Source organism: Crinia signifera, chromosome 11 (genome assembly GCF_055691185.1).
Source record: "Crinia signifera chromosome 11, ASM5569118v1, whole genome shotgun sequence".
In the NCBI taxonomy this organism is placed as follows: domain Eukaryota; kingdom Metazoa; phylum Chordata; class Amphibia; order Anura; family Myobatrachidae; genus Crinia; species Crinia signifera.
The window spans coordinates 54,585,809-54,602,821 of NC_139227.1; the positions used below are offsets into that span (position 1 = coordinate 54,585,809).

At 46.0% G+C, this 17,013-nt stretch overlaps 1 protein-coding gene across 3 annotated transcripts in view; it reads left to right on the top strand.

The window, feature by feature from the left end:
- The window catches only part of CALB2 (calbindin 2), a 234,397-nt gene that overhangs the window by 195,899 nt on the left and 21,485 nt on the right, over positions 1-17,013 (top strand). For all 3 annotated transcript variants that reach the window (XM_083164866.1, XM_083164867.1, XM_083164865.1), the window contains one exon: positions 10,988-11,041. In XM_083164866.1, coding sequence (XP_083020992.1) covers positions 10,988-11,041 — 54 coding nt within the window. The remainder of the gene's footprint in view (positions 1-10,987; positions 11,042-17,013) is intronic.

The window sequence follows — 17,013 nt, forward strand, 5'->3', positions numbered from 1 at the left end:
ACATTTTGCCCTCAATTCCATTTGCAATATCACCAATAAAGATTTAAAAAAGCACTAGTACAGATCCCTGGGCTACTCGACTTGTAACCTTTCCCTCCTTTGACTGTACTCCATTTACTACAACCAGGACCGGTGCAAGGCACCGGAGCGCCCAAGGCGAGTCGGGGTGGGGGCACCCCGGTGCCAAGGAGTGGGGTTGGGGGGGTACCTGTTGCGCCGTCTGGGGAGCGGGCAGGGGAGCGGTCCATGCTGGCGTCTGACAGGAGCCTGCAGTGGTGTCCTTGCCGCACAGGTACCTGCGGCGCTGTGTATAAAGCTGGCGGCGGCGAGGGGTCCCTGCAGTATATAAGAAATAACTAGCGCTATGTGACGTCGCGGGAAGCGCTTCTGTTTTAAAAACACTGGCCGCATGCTGATTGTCTGTCCCCCAGCTACCGCGAACATGTATTTCCCCTTGGCAATGAGCATGTAATCCCACATGGCAACAAGCATGGAACCCCTGGCAATGAGCATGTAGCAAGCAGCACTTATGTAGCATCATTTTTAATAGGCATTATGGTGTTTGGCATAATACGTAATGGACATTATGGTGTGTGGCTTAACATGTAATGGGCATTATGGTGTAAAATATTAATGCGAGCCTTTGGCGCACAATGACCCTGTTTATGAAGCATATTGTGCATTATTGCTCAAGCTTTTTGGTATAGTGTGTATTTTGGCTCAATCCATGTGGTAAAATGTGAATTTTGCCTTAATCTGTGTGACATAACATGAATTTTGGCTCAGTCGGGTGTGAATTTTGGCTCATTCCATGTGGCATATTGTGTAAGAGACAAGTACAGTATAAGGGGGTTACTATTGTTTTGCATGATTTGTATAAGGGGTATATGATGTGGTAAACTTAGGTGACCACATAAAAGGTGTTGAAATGTTGTCTACCAAGTTTCGGCTTTCCCCTTTGGAGGGCACCCGCCAATATATCACCCTGCATTTTTCCTATGCCAGGCCCCTGCCTTTTCCAGGCATATATAATTAGTTGAAAGTATTTACACAAATAGAGACACACCCAACCAGAACACTGGTCACGCCCCCCACATTATTAGATGCTGGCCACAACCCCTATTATTGCACTTAATAGGCCCTTGATAATTTTCAGCTCCAGGCCCATTTAGACCTTAATCTGGCACTGTACAGATACTTACCTACCTTGAGCCTGTAGGTAGCCCTCCGTCCATCCGTCCATCGGTTCGGTCCTGAAGAAATCCATGGGGTACCTGTGGAAGGAAACCATACTTACCAGGGTCCTCCAGCGTAAATCACGTCCTCTTCGGTTCATATAGCATCCAGGGGAGAAGAAAAACAACAAACCGAACCACGCGAACCCCACGGACTACGGAGAAGAAGCTGGAGGATGTTTGTTTACCTCCGGCGGCTCCTCCTCCCGAATACGCTATTGGCCACCTAGCGGCCAATAGCATTTTTTTTAACACTGTAGCCGGGACAAGACAAAAATACGAATTTGTATTTAAAAATACAAATTTGTATTGGCAAAAATATGAATCTTTACACCAGACGAATCAGTCAAATACAACTGATTAGTAAATTTGGTTCTTGTGTATTATCACGGCGCCCACTAAACAAATATGTTAGTTGGCTATTCTGCGTAGGAAAATCGCATTGCATCATGTACCTTCTATAGTGGTGTGCGATGCGATATCCATGTTAACTGCACGGGAGTGCTAATACAATTAAATATCGCATAGGATTGAATGGCACCAAATGCGATGGGATGCGATGCAATGCGATATTTCATTGTACAAACACCCATGCCATCAGATGTGATGGGTGCTCACTATGACCTGTGATGCAAGCACCTCTGGCATTGTTTTGCGGAACCCCCAGTATCCACGTCTGCCCGAAGCGTGTCGAGCGGCGGCGGAACGCATCCTCCGACCTTTTTTATACCCCCACTATCCACGCTGGCGTGGAGTTGATTTTATATAGCGTGGCAAATGCAGCGAGTCCCGCGAGGGGACACGGAATACACGTAAAGTAATCCGCAGCCGCTCGCCACGATTCGGGATGCCGTGGATAATGGGGGTGTGTTCTGGACATATTCACAGCAGCGATATCATTCATCTGACACAGTAATGACGACATGTGTTAACGAATAACTGGTTTAATTTAGTAAAGAATTAATGATGAAATAGCATATAACAATCAATAATGACAATAATCAAAAACAACAATGAAAAATAAGAACAATAACAATGATAGGAACAGTAAAATAACCGTCAATCTGCTTTTGGCAGCAGAGTCAGGGCATGTAAGATTCTTTCAAAGGGCTTATCTGCTGCCAAACATTTGCGCCACATAAACTCTAAGTAAGAATCCAAATGATGGCGTGCTGTGCCACGTTGCCGCTTGTCTCTCCATTTTGCGGACCCCCAAAGATGCTCGATTGATTGTGTGTGCACACCTGTTTCCGGGTCAACAACATTATATTTATGATTTAAACGGGCATGATGGTATCCTGCCCGTTCCAACTCCTCCGTGCTACATGCCCGCCAACAATCGCTGTAAATGTTGGTTCCAGCCTCAATGTTAGTGTTAATGGCGGCCATAAGAGTGCTCGCGTCCCGTTTTTGGTACAATGGTGATGAAGCACTGCCCCGTTTCACGTTCGATGCCTCCAAACACCATTGCTGCGGTAAAACGCGACCAACATTACTTTACCTTTTTGAAAACATACTTTCGTCTACCTCGACGATCTGTCCCGGGTCACCAATACGGCGCTGCGGCTGTGCCATCCAGACCATTGTACACGCCTCCCGCATCCAAGCATTGTACAGCACCACAGTCTTATTCGACATGTTCAGCTCACGCTGGCAATACTCTACTGAGGTCAGCTCCTCTGACCAGGAATAAATGAACCTCACAAGCGTAAAGAATGACAAGCGGCACCCCGGGAAGAAATGGGCCGCTCTCAGGCTAACCTTTTGCCGGCATGCTTTTATGTGGCACCTCCACATGCACTCCTTGATGGACAAGCGCATGGGGTGCCCATTCATGCACGTAGCCATCACTGGCAGCAGGTGATGATCCTGGAAAAAATGGAAAGCGTCCTCCTCAGTCTGAGGGAGCGTGAATAGGCTCGTTGATGATGCTGCCATCTCACCAAAATTAATGCAAATCACAGTCGAAATAACTGGAAAACACTGAAAAATCACTAGCTCTGAAAAACACCTCTTGTCACCACAGAAAATCACCTCAGAGTGAATTTCTGACAAGATGTGACCGAGGGCGGGAATGACATGGAGCAAGAAGGGTAAAATCGCATCGCATGTTAATATATAACGTTATGAGATGCGATTTTACTAAGTTAACGTACGTAGGAAAAGTGGTCGCCGTGATAATACACAAGTACCGTAAATTTTCCTCCGGAATACGGATTTGCATACGGCTATAACGGTATGCACTCATATTCAGGCGTATTAAGAATAAAATAAGAATTTTCATATCTGTATTCTTAGTAAATTTCCCCCATAATGCTACACACAGTAATGCTCATTCCACATAATGCCACACACTGTAATGCCCATTACACATAATGCCAGGGCTTGACAAACTTCTGTAAAAATAGGGACAGTGTGCGCCAAAAATTTACTTTGTAAAGCCTATTACACATCACACAGCCATTACATAGAATACCACATGCCATAATGCCCATTACACATTATGCCATACACCGTAATGCCCATTACATATTTTGCCTCACCTGTGATGCCCATTACACGTTGTACCTCACACTGTGATGCCCATTACTCCTCACAATGTAATGCCAATGACATATTAGGCCACACACTGTAATGCCAATTGCCTATTACGCCACACACTGTCCATTACATGTTACGCCCCACACCGAATTGCCTATTATACATTATGCCACACTCTATAATGCCCATTAAAGATTATTACACACACACAGAAATGCCCATTACACATTATGCCACACACCAAAATACCCATTACACATTATACCACACACCATATTGCTCATTACACATTATGCCACACACCATAATGCACATTACATTACGTTGTCAGGAGTGATAACTTCAATGTCGGGGTTTACATGCTCCTTGCCTGGGGGTTACATGCTACTTGACATGGGGTGGGGGGTGGTTCATGCTCAATGCCACATGGACTACATGCTTGTTGCCAGGGGTAGTTACATTCTCATTGCCAGGAGGGATTACACGCTTATTGCCAAGGGGGATTACATGCTCGTTGCCTGGGGGATTGCATGCTTGTTGCCTGGGGGGATTACATGCTCGTTGCCCAGGTGGGATAACATGCTAATTTCCTGGGAATGCAGGCTGCACCTCATGCAGAATTAGCACTTCCGTGTAGCGCTGGGTGGCCTGACAGATGCTATAGGTGCAGGAAGACCTCTATGTCTCCTCTATGGTGGCAGCCATTTTTGGAGGGGCGCAGGGTCTCTGCCTGTATGTGGCAGAGGCTCTGAGGAGCCACTCCCCGTCTGCCTGCTTATTTCGGCTCCTGGTTAATGTGTTTAATTTAAATGGCAGACATCGGATGGGCACAGATCCAGCAGAGGATAACAGTAGAGGGGAGCGCCTCCTGACTTGGTGACACCCCACCCTGCTTACCACGCTTACTGGGTTCCGTCCCCTCTGTACACGTGTAATGCCTGCAGTAGCAGCGCTGCTTCCACATATAATGCCCCAAAGAATGCCCCCAGTAGTGCCACATACATAATACCCCCATAGTGGCACATGCATAATACCCCCATAGTGCCACATGCTTAATACCACATGTAGTGCCACATATAATGCCCCCTTAGTTTTACATACATAATGCCCCCCATAGTACCACAGGCATACTGCCCCTCATAGTGCCACATACATAATGCCCCAATAGTGCCACATACATACTGTCCCCATAATGCCACACACATAATGCCCCCCATAGTGCCACATGCATAATACCCCCCCATAGTGCCACATGCATAATACCCCCTATAGTGCCACATATAATGCCCCTTAGTTCTACATACATAATGCCCCCTCATGGGGGACATGCATACTGTCCCCCATAGTGCCACACACATAATCTCCCAGTAGTACCACACGCATAATGCTGACCCTTTAGTGCCACACAAATAATGCCTCAATAGTCCCACATACATACTGCCCCTGTAGTGTCACGTACATAATGCCCCCATAGTGCCACATACATAATGCCCCCATAGTGCCACATACATGCTGACTCTGTTGTGTCACACACATAATGCCCCCGTATTTCCACGGGTTGGGATCATTCGTCAGACTGCATTTAGGTCTACAGTCATTAGGTCGACCCCACTAGGTCGACTGGCAGGAAGGTCGACCTGACTTAAGGTCGACATGGGCCAAGGTCGACATGACTTAAGGTCGAATTTGCATAAAGGTCGACATGACTTAAGGTCGAATTTGCATAAAGGTCGACATGAGGAAGGTCGACTGGTCATAAGGTCGACATGGGTTTTTCACAGTTTTTTTATCCGAATGTCGACATAGTCGACATGGACACAGTTGGCAATGAGAATCGGACCCTCGCATCGCTCGCTTTGCTCGCGATGCTTCGGGCACGGTGCCTCGCTGCGCTCGGCACACTATTTTATTCTCCCACCACGCCCTAGTGGATGGTAGGGCATGAAATACCGCCTGTCGGCACATGTCGGCTCAAAAAACAGTGAAAAACCCATGTCGACCTTATGACCAGTCGACCTTCCTCATGTCGACCTTTATGCAAATTCGACCTTAAGTCATGTCGACCTTTATGCAAATTCGACCTTAAGTCATGTCGACCTTGGCCCATGTCGACCTTAAGTCAGGTCAACCTTCCTGCCAGTCGACCTAGTGGGGTCGACCTAATGACTGTAGACCTAAGTTCATTCTAATAGATGACCGCATCCCATTTCCACATACATACTGCCCCCATAGTGCCACACACATAATGCCTCTGTTGTACCACACACATAATGCTGACCCTTAAGTGCCACATAAATAATGCCCCAATAGTGTCACATACATACTGCCCCCCACATTGCCACATACATAATGCCCACATATTGCCACACACATAATGCCCCCATAGTGCTATATACACAGTGTCGTGTATATGGGACGGAGCCGCCTGGAGCCTGTGGAAGGAGGGGAGAGCTTGCTGCCCCTACCGCGGGGAGTGGGGACTGTAGGAGGGAAGGAGGCGCTGGACAGAGGGGGGACGGAGCTCCCGCTTCCGGGAGGAGGGGGGTAGAGGTGCCGGGCTGAAGGAGGAAGGAGGTGACGGATAGAGGGGGATGCTGCTGGGCGGAGGACGGACAGAGTTGCAGCTGCCGGGGAGGAGGGGGGGAGGAGGCACTGGGCAGCATCCGGCCAGCAGCTCAAAAAGGAAGGAGGAAACAATCGTGCGGGGGGAGGCGTCATTACAAGGTGTCTGTGCACCCCCCATGCCCACGTCTATGGACGCAATGTTTGTCCCCTGACGGGTGTGCAGTTATGCAATGTCTGTACCCTGACCGCTGCGCAGTGACACAATGTCTGCCCCCTGACATACGCGCAGTGACGCAATGTCTGTTTCCTGACCGGTGCGCTGTGTCACGATGTCTGTCCCCTGTGGGTGCGCTGTCACTGCACACCTGACAGTTGCGTGGTGACGCTATGTCTGTCCCCTCACCGGTGCGCTGTGATTCAATGTCTGTCCCCTGACCGGTGCGCTGTGACACAATGTCTGCCCCCTGACGGGTGTGCTATTATGCGATGTCTGTCCCCTGACCATTGCAGAGTGACACAATGTCTGTCCCCTGACTGGCGCACAATGTCTGTCCCCTGGGATTCGGTCTGAAATCCCGACGGTCAAAATCCTGAATGGGTCATAATGCCGACAAGGACAAAATCCCGACAAGGACAAAATACCAACATTTAAAATCCCAACAAGGACAAAATTCCGACATTTAAAATCCTGACATGGTCAAAATACCGACATATAGTAGAATGTGCAGGTGAAACTGTCAACATGAGTTTGGGTCGACATGGGTTTTCACTGTTTTTTTACACGAATGTCGACACAGTCGACATGGACACAGTTGGAGGTGAACCGCAGCCCCACGCTTCGCTCGCGATGCTTCGGGCGCGGTGCCTCGCTGCGCTCGGCACACTATTTTATTCTCCCACCATGCCCTAGTGGATGGTAGGGCATGAAATGCCGCCTGTCGGCACATGTCGGGTTAAAAAACAGTGAAAAAACCCATGGCGACCTGTCGACTCAAAGTCATGTTGACAGTTTCACCTGTACATTGTATATGTCGGGATTTTGTCCTTGTCGGTATTTTAAATGTTGGGATTTTGTCCTTGTCTGGATTTTGTCCGTGTCGGTATTATGACCCTGTCGGGATTTTGACCGTCGGGATTTTGACTGCATCCCGTCCCCTGACCGCTATGCAGTCACGCGATTTGTGTCCCCCGACTGCTGTGCAGTGATGCGATGTCTGTCCCCTGACCGCTGTGCAGTGACGCGATGTCTGTCCTCTGACTGCTACGCAGTGACAGTGACGCGATGTCTGTCCCCTGACCGGTGCGAAGTGATGCGATGTCTGTCCCCTGAGCACTGTGCAGTGACGTGATGTCTGCCCCCTGAGACTGCTGTGCAGTGATGCGATGTCTGTCCCCTGACCGCTGTGCAGTGATGTGATGTCTGTCCTCTGCTACGCAGTGACAGTGACGCAATGTCTGTCCCCTGACTGGTGCGAAGTGATGCGATGTCTGACCCCTGAGCACTGTGCAGTGACGTGATGTCTGCACCCTGACTGCTGTGCAGTGATGCGATGTCTGTTCCCTGAACGCTGTGCAGTGATGCGTTGACGTGACGTCTGTCCCCTGACTTCTGCGCATTGACGTGATGTCTATCCCCATAACCACTGCGCTGTGACGTGATGTCTGTCCCCTGACCACTGCTTCCCATGCTAAAGTTCAGGACTTTGCCCATGCTGCACCCCTTCAGTGGAACGCACTCCCTCACTCCATTAGACTCTACCCGACCTTGCAAAGCTTCAATCAGGCACTGAAAACTCATCTATTCATCAAAGCGTACCCTTCCGAAGGGGGGGCTTAAACGTGACATCATTAAGCCCCACCCCCATAAAGGAAAGTGCCTTAATTTGATGATCTCTGCTGAGGGGACGGGGCTAAATGACGCGATGATGACACTTTGGCCCTGCCCCCTCTCCGGAGATCGTCAGAAAAGGTCAATTAAATGCTGCGGCTGGGGTGGGGGAAGCCGCAATCAGGGGGGGGGGGGAGCGGCGGTCCCCCAGAATCCGGGAGGGTTGCCCACCTTTCCGGGGGGCCGGGAGGGTGACCTGATTTTCGGGACCCTCCCGGACATTCCGGGGGGGTAGGCAACCCTGTTGTATTCTGTATATCCCATTACGAACATGGCCGCCAGAATCTGATTGGCTGATGCAGACGGCAATATGCCTCATGTGTTCGTAATACAGAGAGGGGGTGACACTTGTGCCTCTATTCCTCTATCTATGCGATGGTTATAGTTTGTTCTTTCTCTCTGGGAGACATGAATGCCAGATGACAGATGCCTTGATAAAGCCCCGGTGAAAAACGATCGTCGGCTTCAGGGCCACTGTCTTTATGCAACAAATGTGCTAATGTGCCCCAAAAAGTGTAATGTTAGTTCAGCTATTAATTTGTGATTTATCATAGTGAGATACCGTGTACGCGGGAGAACCGGAGTAGCAGGCAACAGCATCATGTTCAGGGAGGCTGAGAGCAGAGTCAGTTCACACACCGGCTCGGTTGCTCACAGACCACCCAGCAGCTGTCTGTCCTGGCCGCCCGGCAGCACAGTGAGAAGCCGCTAGCCTGAGATCCAGCAGCCGGCTAAGATAAAAGTCGCGGATCCAGGCTGAGGCGGACTGACCGCAATAAAATATATAAGGCATAGGGCGGTATTCAATGTGAATACCTGCGAGGTGCAGCGAATCCTTTTTCGGATTCGCTGCACATTCGCCACGTTCCGGAGCCGGCGGGCTCCGGTATTCAACGAGTCAGGGGCAGCGAGCCCCTGACTGGCGAATATGAGCTCCTGCGGCGATTGCCGCAGGGAGCCTCAGGACGGTGCCAGGCAGAGAGATGGTAGTCTCTCTGCCTAGCCCAGACCTTTGTGGGGGGTTAGGTGTGCTCCCCGGGTGCCAGGCAGCACAGGCTGCCCCCCCGGGGGTGCCAGCAGGCGAGCGTATATTCACTACACACGATCAAAATGATCGTGCAGTGAATATATGAATATGTAATGAGCGTCTCCGCTCTGGCGCCACCTGCTGGATGCTGTGTAAAAAATAAAATAAAAAAAAATATATTATTTTTAAAATTAAATTTATATTCATGTGCTTACAGCACATGAATAAAAATAGCATGCCCCTCCTCAGAATAAAATTCCTGATTTTTTTACACCAAATGTAAAAAACAAAACACTTTATTTTAAAAGTTCACATTCCACTTCACCATAAAAAGATAGCGATTGCTACTCGGTGAATCATGGTGAAAAAAAACTAGAAATGTATTCGCCATGTGGTCATTGAATAGGGTGATTCACCGTTTTTTGACAGAAATTCGCCAAACAGCACAAATTCGCCATAAAAACCTGGCGAATCAGGCTCATTGAATACCGCCCACTGTCCTTTTAACTAAACGGGACCTTAGAGACGGTCTTGGCATAGGCTTTGCGGCTGTACAGGACAATACCTATTCTCTCTGCTTATAACAGGACAAGTTAAAATATATAAAAATGTCTGTAATTAAAAGTAAACGTGATCAGCAATAATTTAACTTCCACTGTCTCCAATAAAACATAGGAGCTTATACTTAGCCCCGCATTTCATAATAAAAGTGAAACACACTGACAAATAGCTGAATAGCAAATTTGACACATGTTAATTGAATACTGTAACAAGTGAGATAATAATTGATACATGTGTCAACTTACACTAAAGAAACAATTTCAGAACAGTGAGACTGTGTAAAAGAACCACACACTGGAATGGTTATTACAAAATTAATACTGCTTTCACATTGCAGAAATGGGTAATGACACGGTATTCTTAAATGGGACTTTAAAACGGGTCTGAGCCTTGAGACCTTTCACATTGCTGGTGAAAACCGTTTTAAAAATCATTTAATACCATTCAAACATTCAACACGTTTAACCCCCAAGGGACACGTTTCAAGCCATTGAAATAGAGCCATTCACACTGCCTAAAAAACGGCTTTAAAACGTGTAGGACTCTGCTTTTTAACCGTGTTGAAATACCAGTTAACTTTAACCGGTGAATCAACTTTGGCACTTTCACATTGCAGCCTTAAACGTTTTAAAATGGGAAAAAAACGGCAATATACCGTTTTAAAAGTGCAATGTGAAAGGGGTATGAGCCTCACTATTATTCATTATTCACCTCACTCATTATTGTGCACACAGGGACACTATTAACCCTGTAAATACAGGATTGCATTAGAACAGTGGCCCTTTTTGTTTTAATTCACATTTTCTCATTTCTCTTTTTTTCACATCTACTGAATATTTTTTAATATTTCACTTTATTTCATTTTATCTAGACCTTAATAAAAGTTAATTTTTATATTGAAAACTAATACTGTGACAAAGGATAATATAAGTGCACCCATAATTACTTTCTTTTTTTCTGTAGAATAGTAGAAGTTGCTTAAAGTATTGGGTAGCACCTCTCAATCTTGTAATTTGGGCATTGATCCCTGACAAAACAATAAATAAGAGAGAACTAATTCCTACATACAATAATTATTCAAACTGGTGCGGGAATTTCCTCTATATGTAATATGAATGACAGACACGCCTACATGTCATGTAATATTTTACAGACAATGTTCTCTTACAGGGAATGAAGCTCAGCTGTGACGAGTTCAATGCGATATTCAACTTCTATGACAAGGTACCATAGAGCTAGATGTATAGGTATACAGAACCAGTATGTGACATAGAGCCAGGTGTATAGATATACAGAACGAGTATATGACATATAGCCAGGTGTATAGGTATACAGAACCAGTATATGATATATAGCCAGGTCTATAGATATACAGAACCAGCATATGACATAGAGCCAGGTGTATAGGCATACAGAACCTGTATGTGACACAAAGCCAGGTGTATAGGTATACAGAACCAGTATGTGACAGAGCGAGGTGTACAGATACACAGAAACAGTATGTGACATAGAGCCGGGAGTATAGCTACAGAGAACTGTTATGTAATGTAGAGCCAGCTCTATAGGTATACAGAACCAGTATGTGACATAGAGCCAGGTGTATAGGTATACAGGGATTCTGTATGAAATCCCGACGGTCAAAATCCCTACAGGGTCAAAATCCCGACAGATAAAATCCAGACAGGGTCAAAATCCCGACATTTAAAATCCCGACAGGGTCAAAATCCCGACATATAGAATGTACAGGTGAAACAGTCTACATGAGTTTCGGTCGTCAGGTGCGAGGTCGACATGGGTTTTTTCACTGTTTTTTTACCTGAATGTCGACACAGTCGACATGGACACAGTTGCAAGGGAACCGCAGCCCCTCGCATCGCTCGCTTCGCTCGCAATGCTTCGGACACACTATTTTATTCTCCCACCACGCCGTAGTGGATGGTAGGGCATGAAAAATACCACCTGTCGGCACATATCGATTAAAAAAACAGTGAAAAAACCCATGTCGACCTCGCACCTGTCGACCGAAAGTCATGTAGACTGTTTCACCTGTACATTCTATATGTCGAGATTTTGTCCCTGACGGGATTTTAAATGTCGGGATTTTGACCGTCGGGATTTTAAATGTCGGGATTTTGTCCTTGTCGGGATTTTGACCATGTCGGGATTTTGACCGTCGGGATTTTGACTGCATCCTGTATACAGAACCAGTATATGACATAGAGCCAGGTGTGTAGATAAATGAACCAGTATTTGGCATAGAGCCTGATATATAGGTATACAGAACCTGTATGTGACATACAGCCAGGTGTGTAGGTATATAGATTCAGTATGTGACATAGAGCCAGCTGTATAGGTATACAGAACCGGTATGTGACATAGAGCCAGCTGTATAGGTATACAGAACCGGTATGTGACATAGAGCCAGGTGTGTAGGCATACAGAACCATATGTGACAAAGAGCCAGTTGTATAGGTATACAGTACCAGCATGTGACATAGAGCCATGTGTGTAGGTATACTGAACCAGTATGTGACATAGAGCCATGTTTATAGGTATACAGAATCAGTATGTGACATAGAGCCATGTTTATAGGTATACAGAATCAGTATGTGACATAGAGCCAGTTGTCATAGAGCCAGGTATAAAGACATACAGAACCAGTATGTGACATAGATCAAGTGATATAGAGCCAGGTGTATACAGTATGGGACATAGAGCCAGGTGTATAGGTATACAGAACCAGTATATGATATATAGCCAGGTCTATAGATATACAGAACCAGTATATGACATAGAGCCAGGTGTATAGGCATACAGAACCTGTATGTGACACAAAGCCAAGTGTATAGGTATACAGAACCAGTATGTGACAGAGCCAGGTGTACAGATACACAGAAACAGTATGTGACATAGAGCCGGGAGTATAGCTACAGAGAACTGTTATGTATTGTAGAGCCAGCTCTATAGGTATACAGAACCAGTATGTGACATAGAGCCAGGTGTATAGGTATACAGGGATTCTGTATGAAATCCCGACGGTCAAAATCCCTACAGGGTCAAAATCCCGACAAGGACAAAATCCCGACAGATAAAATCCCGACAGGGTCAAAATCCCGACAATTAAAATCCCGACAGGGTCAAAATCCCGACATATAGAATGTACAGGTGAAACAGTCTACATGACTTTCGGTCGTCAGGTGCGAGGTCGACATGGGTTTTTTCACTGTTTTTTGACCCGAATGTCGACACAGTCGACATGGACACAGTTGCAAGTGAACCACAGCCCCTCACATCGCTCGCTTCGCTCGCAATGCTTCGGGCACGGTGCCTCGCTGCACTCGGCACACTATTTTATTCTCCCACCACGCCGTAGTGGATGGTAGGGCATGAAAAATACCACCTGTCGGCACATGTCGATTAAAAAAACAGTGAAAAAACCCATGTCGACCTCGCACCTGTCGACCGAAAGTCATGTAGACTGTTTCACCTGTACATTCTATATGTCGAGATTTTGTCCCTGTCGGGATTTTAAATGTCGGGATTTTGACCCTGTCGGGATTTTAAATGTCGGGATTTTGTCCTTGTCGGGATTTTGACCATGTCGGGATTTTGACCGTCGGGATTTTGACTGCATCCTGTATACAGAACCAGTATATGACATAGAGCCAGGTGTGTAGATAAATGAACCAGTATTTGACATAGAGCCTGATATATAGGTATACAGAACCTGTATGTGACATACAGCCAGGTGTGTAGGTATATAGATCCAGTATGTGACATAGAGCCAGCTGTATAGGTATACAGAACCGGTATGTGACATAGAGCCAGGTATGGACGTATACAGAACTGGAATTTGACATAGATCATGTGACATAGAGCCAGGTGTATAGGTATACAGAACCAGTATGTGACATAGAGCCAGGTGTGTAGGTATACAGAACCATATGGGACAACGAGCCAGTTGTAAAGGGAAAACAGTACCAGCATGTGACATAGAGCCATGTGTGTAGGTATACAGAACCAGTATGTGACATAGATCAAGTGATATAGAGCCAGGTGTATACAGTATGGGACATAAAACCAGGTGTATAGGTGTACAGAAACGGTATGTGACAGAGCGAAGTGTATAGGTATATAGAACCAGTATGTGACATAAAGCCAGGTGTATAGGTATACAGAAACAGTATGTGACATAGAGCCAGGTGTTTAGGTGTACAGAACCGGTATGTGACAGAGCGAAGTGTATAGGTATAAAGAACCAGTATGTGACATAAAGCCAGGTGTATAGGTATACAGAAACAGTGTATGACATAGAGCCAGGTGTATAGGTAAACAGAACCAGCATATGACATAAAGGGGAAAATTTACTAAAGGAAATGTGTAAAAAATAGGTGTAAAAATAGGTGTATTTGTATCGAGAAATACACTTATTTTTTACATTGACTATCCCGAAAATACGGCAATTCGTATTTGTATTGATAGCACGTCAATACGAATACGAATTGCCATATTTTCAGGATAGTAAATGTCAAAAATGAGTGTATTTCTGGATACAAATACACCTATTTTTTTTACAAATTTCCTTTAGTAAATTTCCCCCTGACTATCCCGAAAATACGGCATTTCGTATTGATAGCACATCAATAGGAATTGCCGTATTTTCGGGATAGTCAATGTCAAAAATAAGTGTATTTCTGGATACAAATACACCTATTTTTACACCTATTTTTTACACATTTCCTTTAGTAAATTTCCCCCAAAGCGTGGTATATAGGTATACAGAAACAGTATGTGACATAGTCAGGTGTATAGCTATATAGAACCAGTATATGACAGAGCCAGGACTATAGGTATACAGAACCAGTATATGACATAGAGCCAAGTGTATAGGAATACAGAACCAGTATATGACATAGAGCCAGGTGTATAGGTATACAGATCCAGGAAGTGACATAAAAGCCAGTGGTATAGGTATACAGTACCAGTACTATATAGAACCAGTATATCACAGAGCCAGGTCTATAGGTATACAGAACCAGTATATGATATAGAGCCAGGTGTGTAGGCGTACAGAACCAGTATATGACATAGAGCCAGGTATAAAGGCATACAGAACCAGTATGTGATATATATCAAGTGATATAGAGCCAGGTGTATACAGTATGTGACATAGAGCCAGGTGTATAGGTACACAGAAACAGTATGTGACATAGAGCCAGCTGTATAGGTATACTGAACCTGTATGTGACATAGAGTAAAGGCATACAGAACCAGTATGTGACATAGATCAAGTGACATAGAGCCAGGTGTATACAGTATGTGACAGAGCCAGGTGTGTAGGTATACAGAACCAGTATGTGGCATAGAGCCAGGTGTATAGGTATACAAAAACAGTATATGACATAAAACCAGGTGTATAGGTATACAGAACCGGTATGTGACAGAGCCAGGTGTATAGGTATACAGAACCAGTATGGGACATAGAGCCAGGTGTACAGGTATACAGAAACAGTATGTGACAGAGCCAGGTGTATGGGTATACAGAACCGGTATGTGACAGAGCCAGGTGTATAGGTACAGGTATATAGAACCAGTATGTGACATAGTGCCAGATGTGTAGGTATACAGAACCAGTATGTGACATAAAGCCAGGTGTATAGGTATACAGAACCAGTATGTTACATAGAGCCAGGTCTATAGGTATACAGAACCAGTATATGACATAGAGCCAAGTGTATAGGTATACAGAACCTGTATTTGACACAGAGATAGGTCTATAGGTATGCAGGTGTACAGGTACACAGAACCAGTATGTGACATAAAGCTAGGAGTATAGCTATAGAGAACTGTTATGTAACCTAGAACCAGGTGTATAGTTATACAGAACCAGTATATGACATAGAGCCAGGTGTGTAGGTAAAACGAACCAGTATTTGACATAGAGCCTGGTATATAGGTATACAGAAACTGTATGTAACATAGAGCCAGGAGTGTAAGTATACAGGGGCTTAGGGTCTTGCATAGAGGCGCAAGAAAATACTGACTATGTCTTTCCTGGGGCATCAGTCTTTACTTGCACCTCTACACAAGACCCTAACCCCCATGTAAGATTTCTGAACTTTATCTGGGAGCACCACCAACTGCTTATTTCAGGGATTAACCTCAATTTAACGTATATGTTGGTTTTTCTACATTATAAGATTACAGATGGAGCCCTCCTCATTTAGCCTGTTAATTCGATTAAGTGAGTAATTGGATTACTATGCTAATCCCCTACTGTATTGTTCTATGTATTGTATTGCTGCTGAGAACAATAGGATAGCCATGGCTAGCCATGGTGAGCCACGACCCAAGGAACAAAGTTGACAGGGGCTCCAACTGTACATTGAAATTATGTGCGGACTAAAAAAAAAACCTTGCAGAGTATAGGTATACAGAACAGGTATGTGTCATAGAGCCTGGTGTGTACGTATATAGAACCGGGAATTTGACATAGATCATGTGGCATAGAGTAAGGTGTATACAGTATGTGACATAGAGCCAGGTATATAGGTACTAGGTGATTCATCGCGCCCTACGGGCGCTCTTCACACCGTTGTAAGGGGCTGCGCCCTCTTAATTTGTGAACGTTTGTATATGAGAAATATGGTTAGAATTGTATGAAAGATGCCCTGTATTGCAACCTAGGTGTCCGCGAATCGCGGAAGGGGGGTCGCGGAGGGTGCCGCGAATTGCAGGAGGGGGGGTCGCGGGGGGTGCCGCGAATTGCAGGAGGGGGGGTTGTGGGGGGGTGGATGCTGCGAATCGTGGGAGGGGAGGGATTGCAGAGAATCGCGGGGGGGGTCGCGGGGTGGGTTGCCGCAAATCGCGGGAGGGGGTTACGGGGGTGGGGGTTGCGGCGAATCATGGTAGGGGGGGTCGCGGGGGATGTGCCATGAATCACGGGAGGGGGGGGTCACGGGGTGGGGTGCCGAGAATCGCGGGGGGTGTGTGTGTGCCGTGAATCGCGGGAGTGGGGGTTGCGGGGGGGGTGGGGGGGGTGACGCGAATCGCCACAAGAAAAAATCAACACAGAAAGGTCAACACATGTAAATGTTGACATAAGTGTGGCACTTCATTGGTGTCCATGTCGACACATGAGAATGAATATGAAAACATTCAAAAAATGAAAAAAAAAAACCTTCAAAAACTCATGA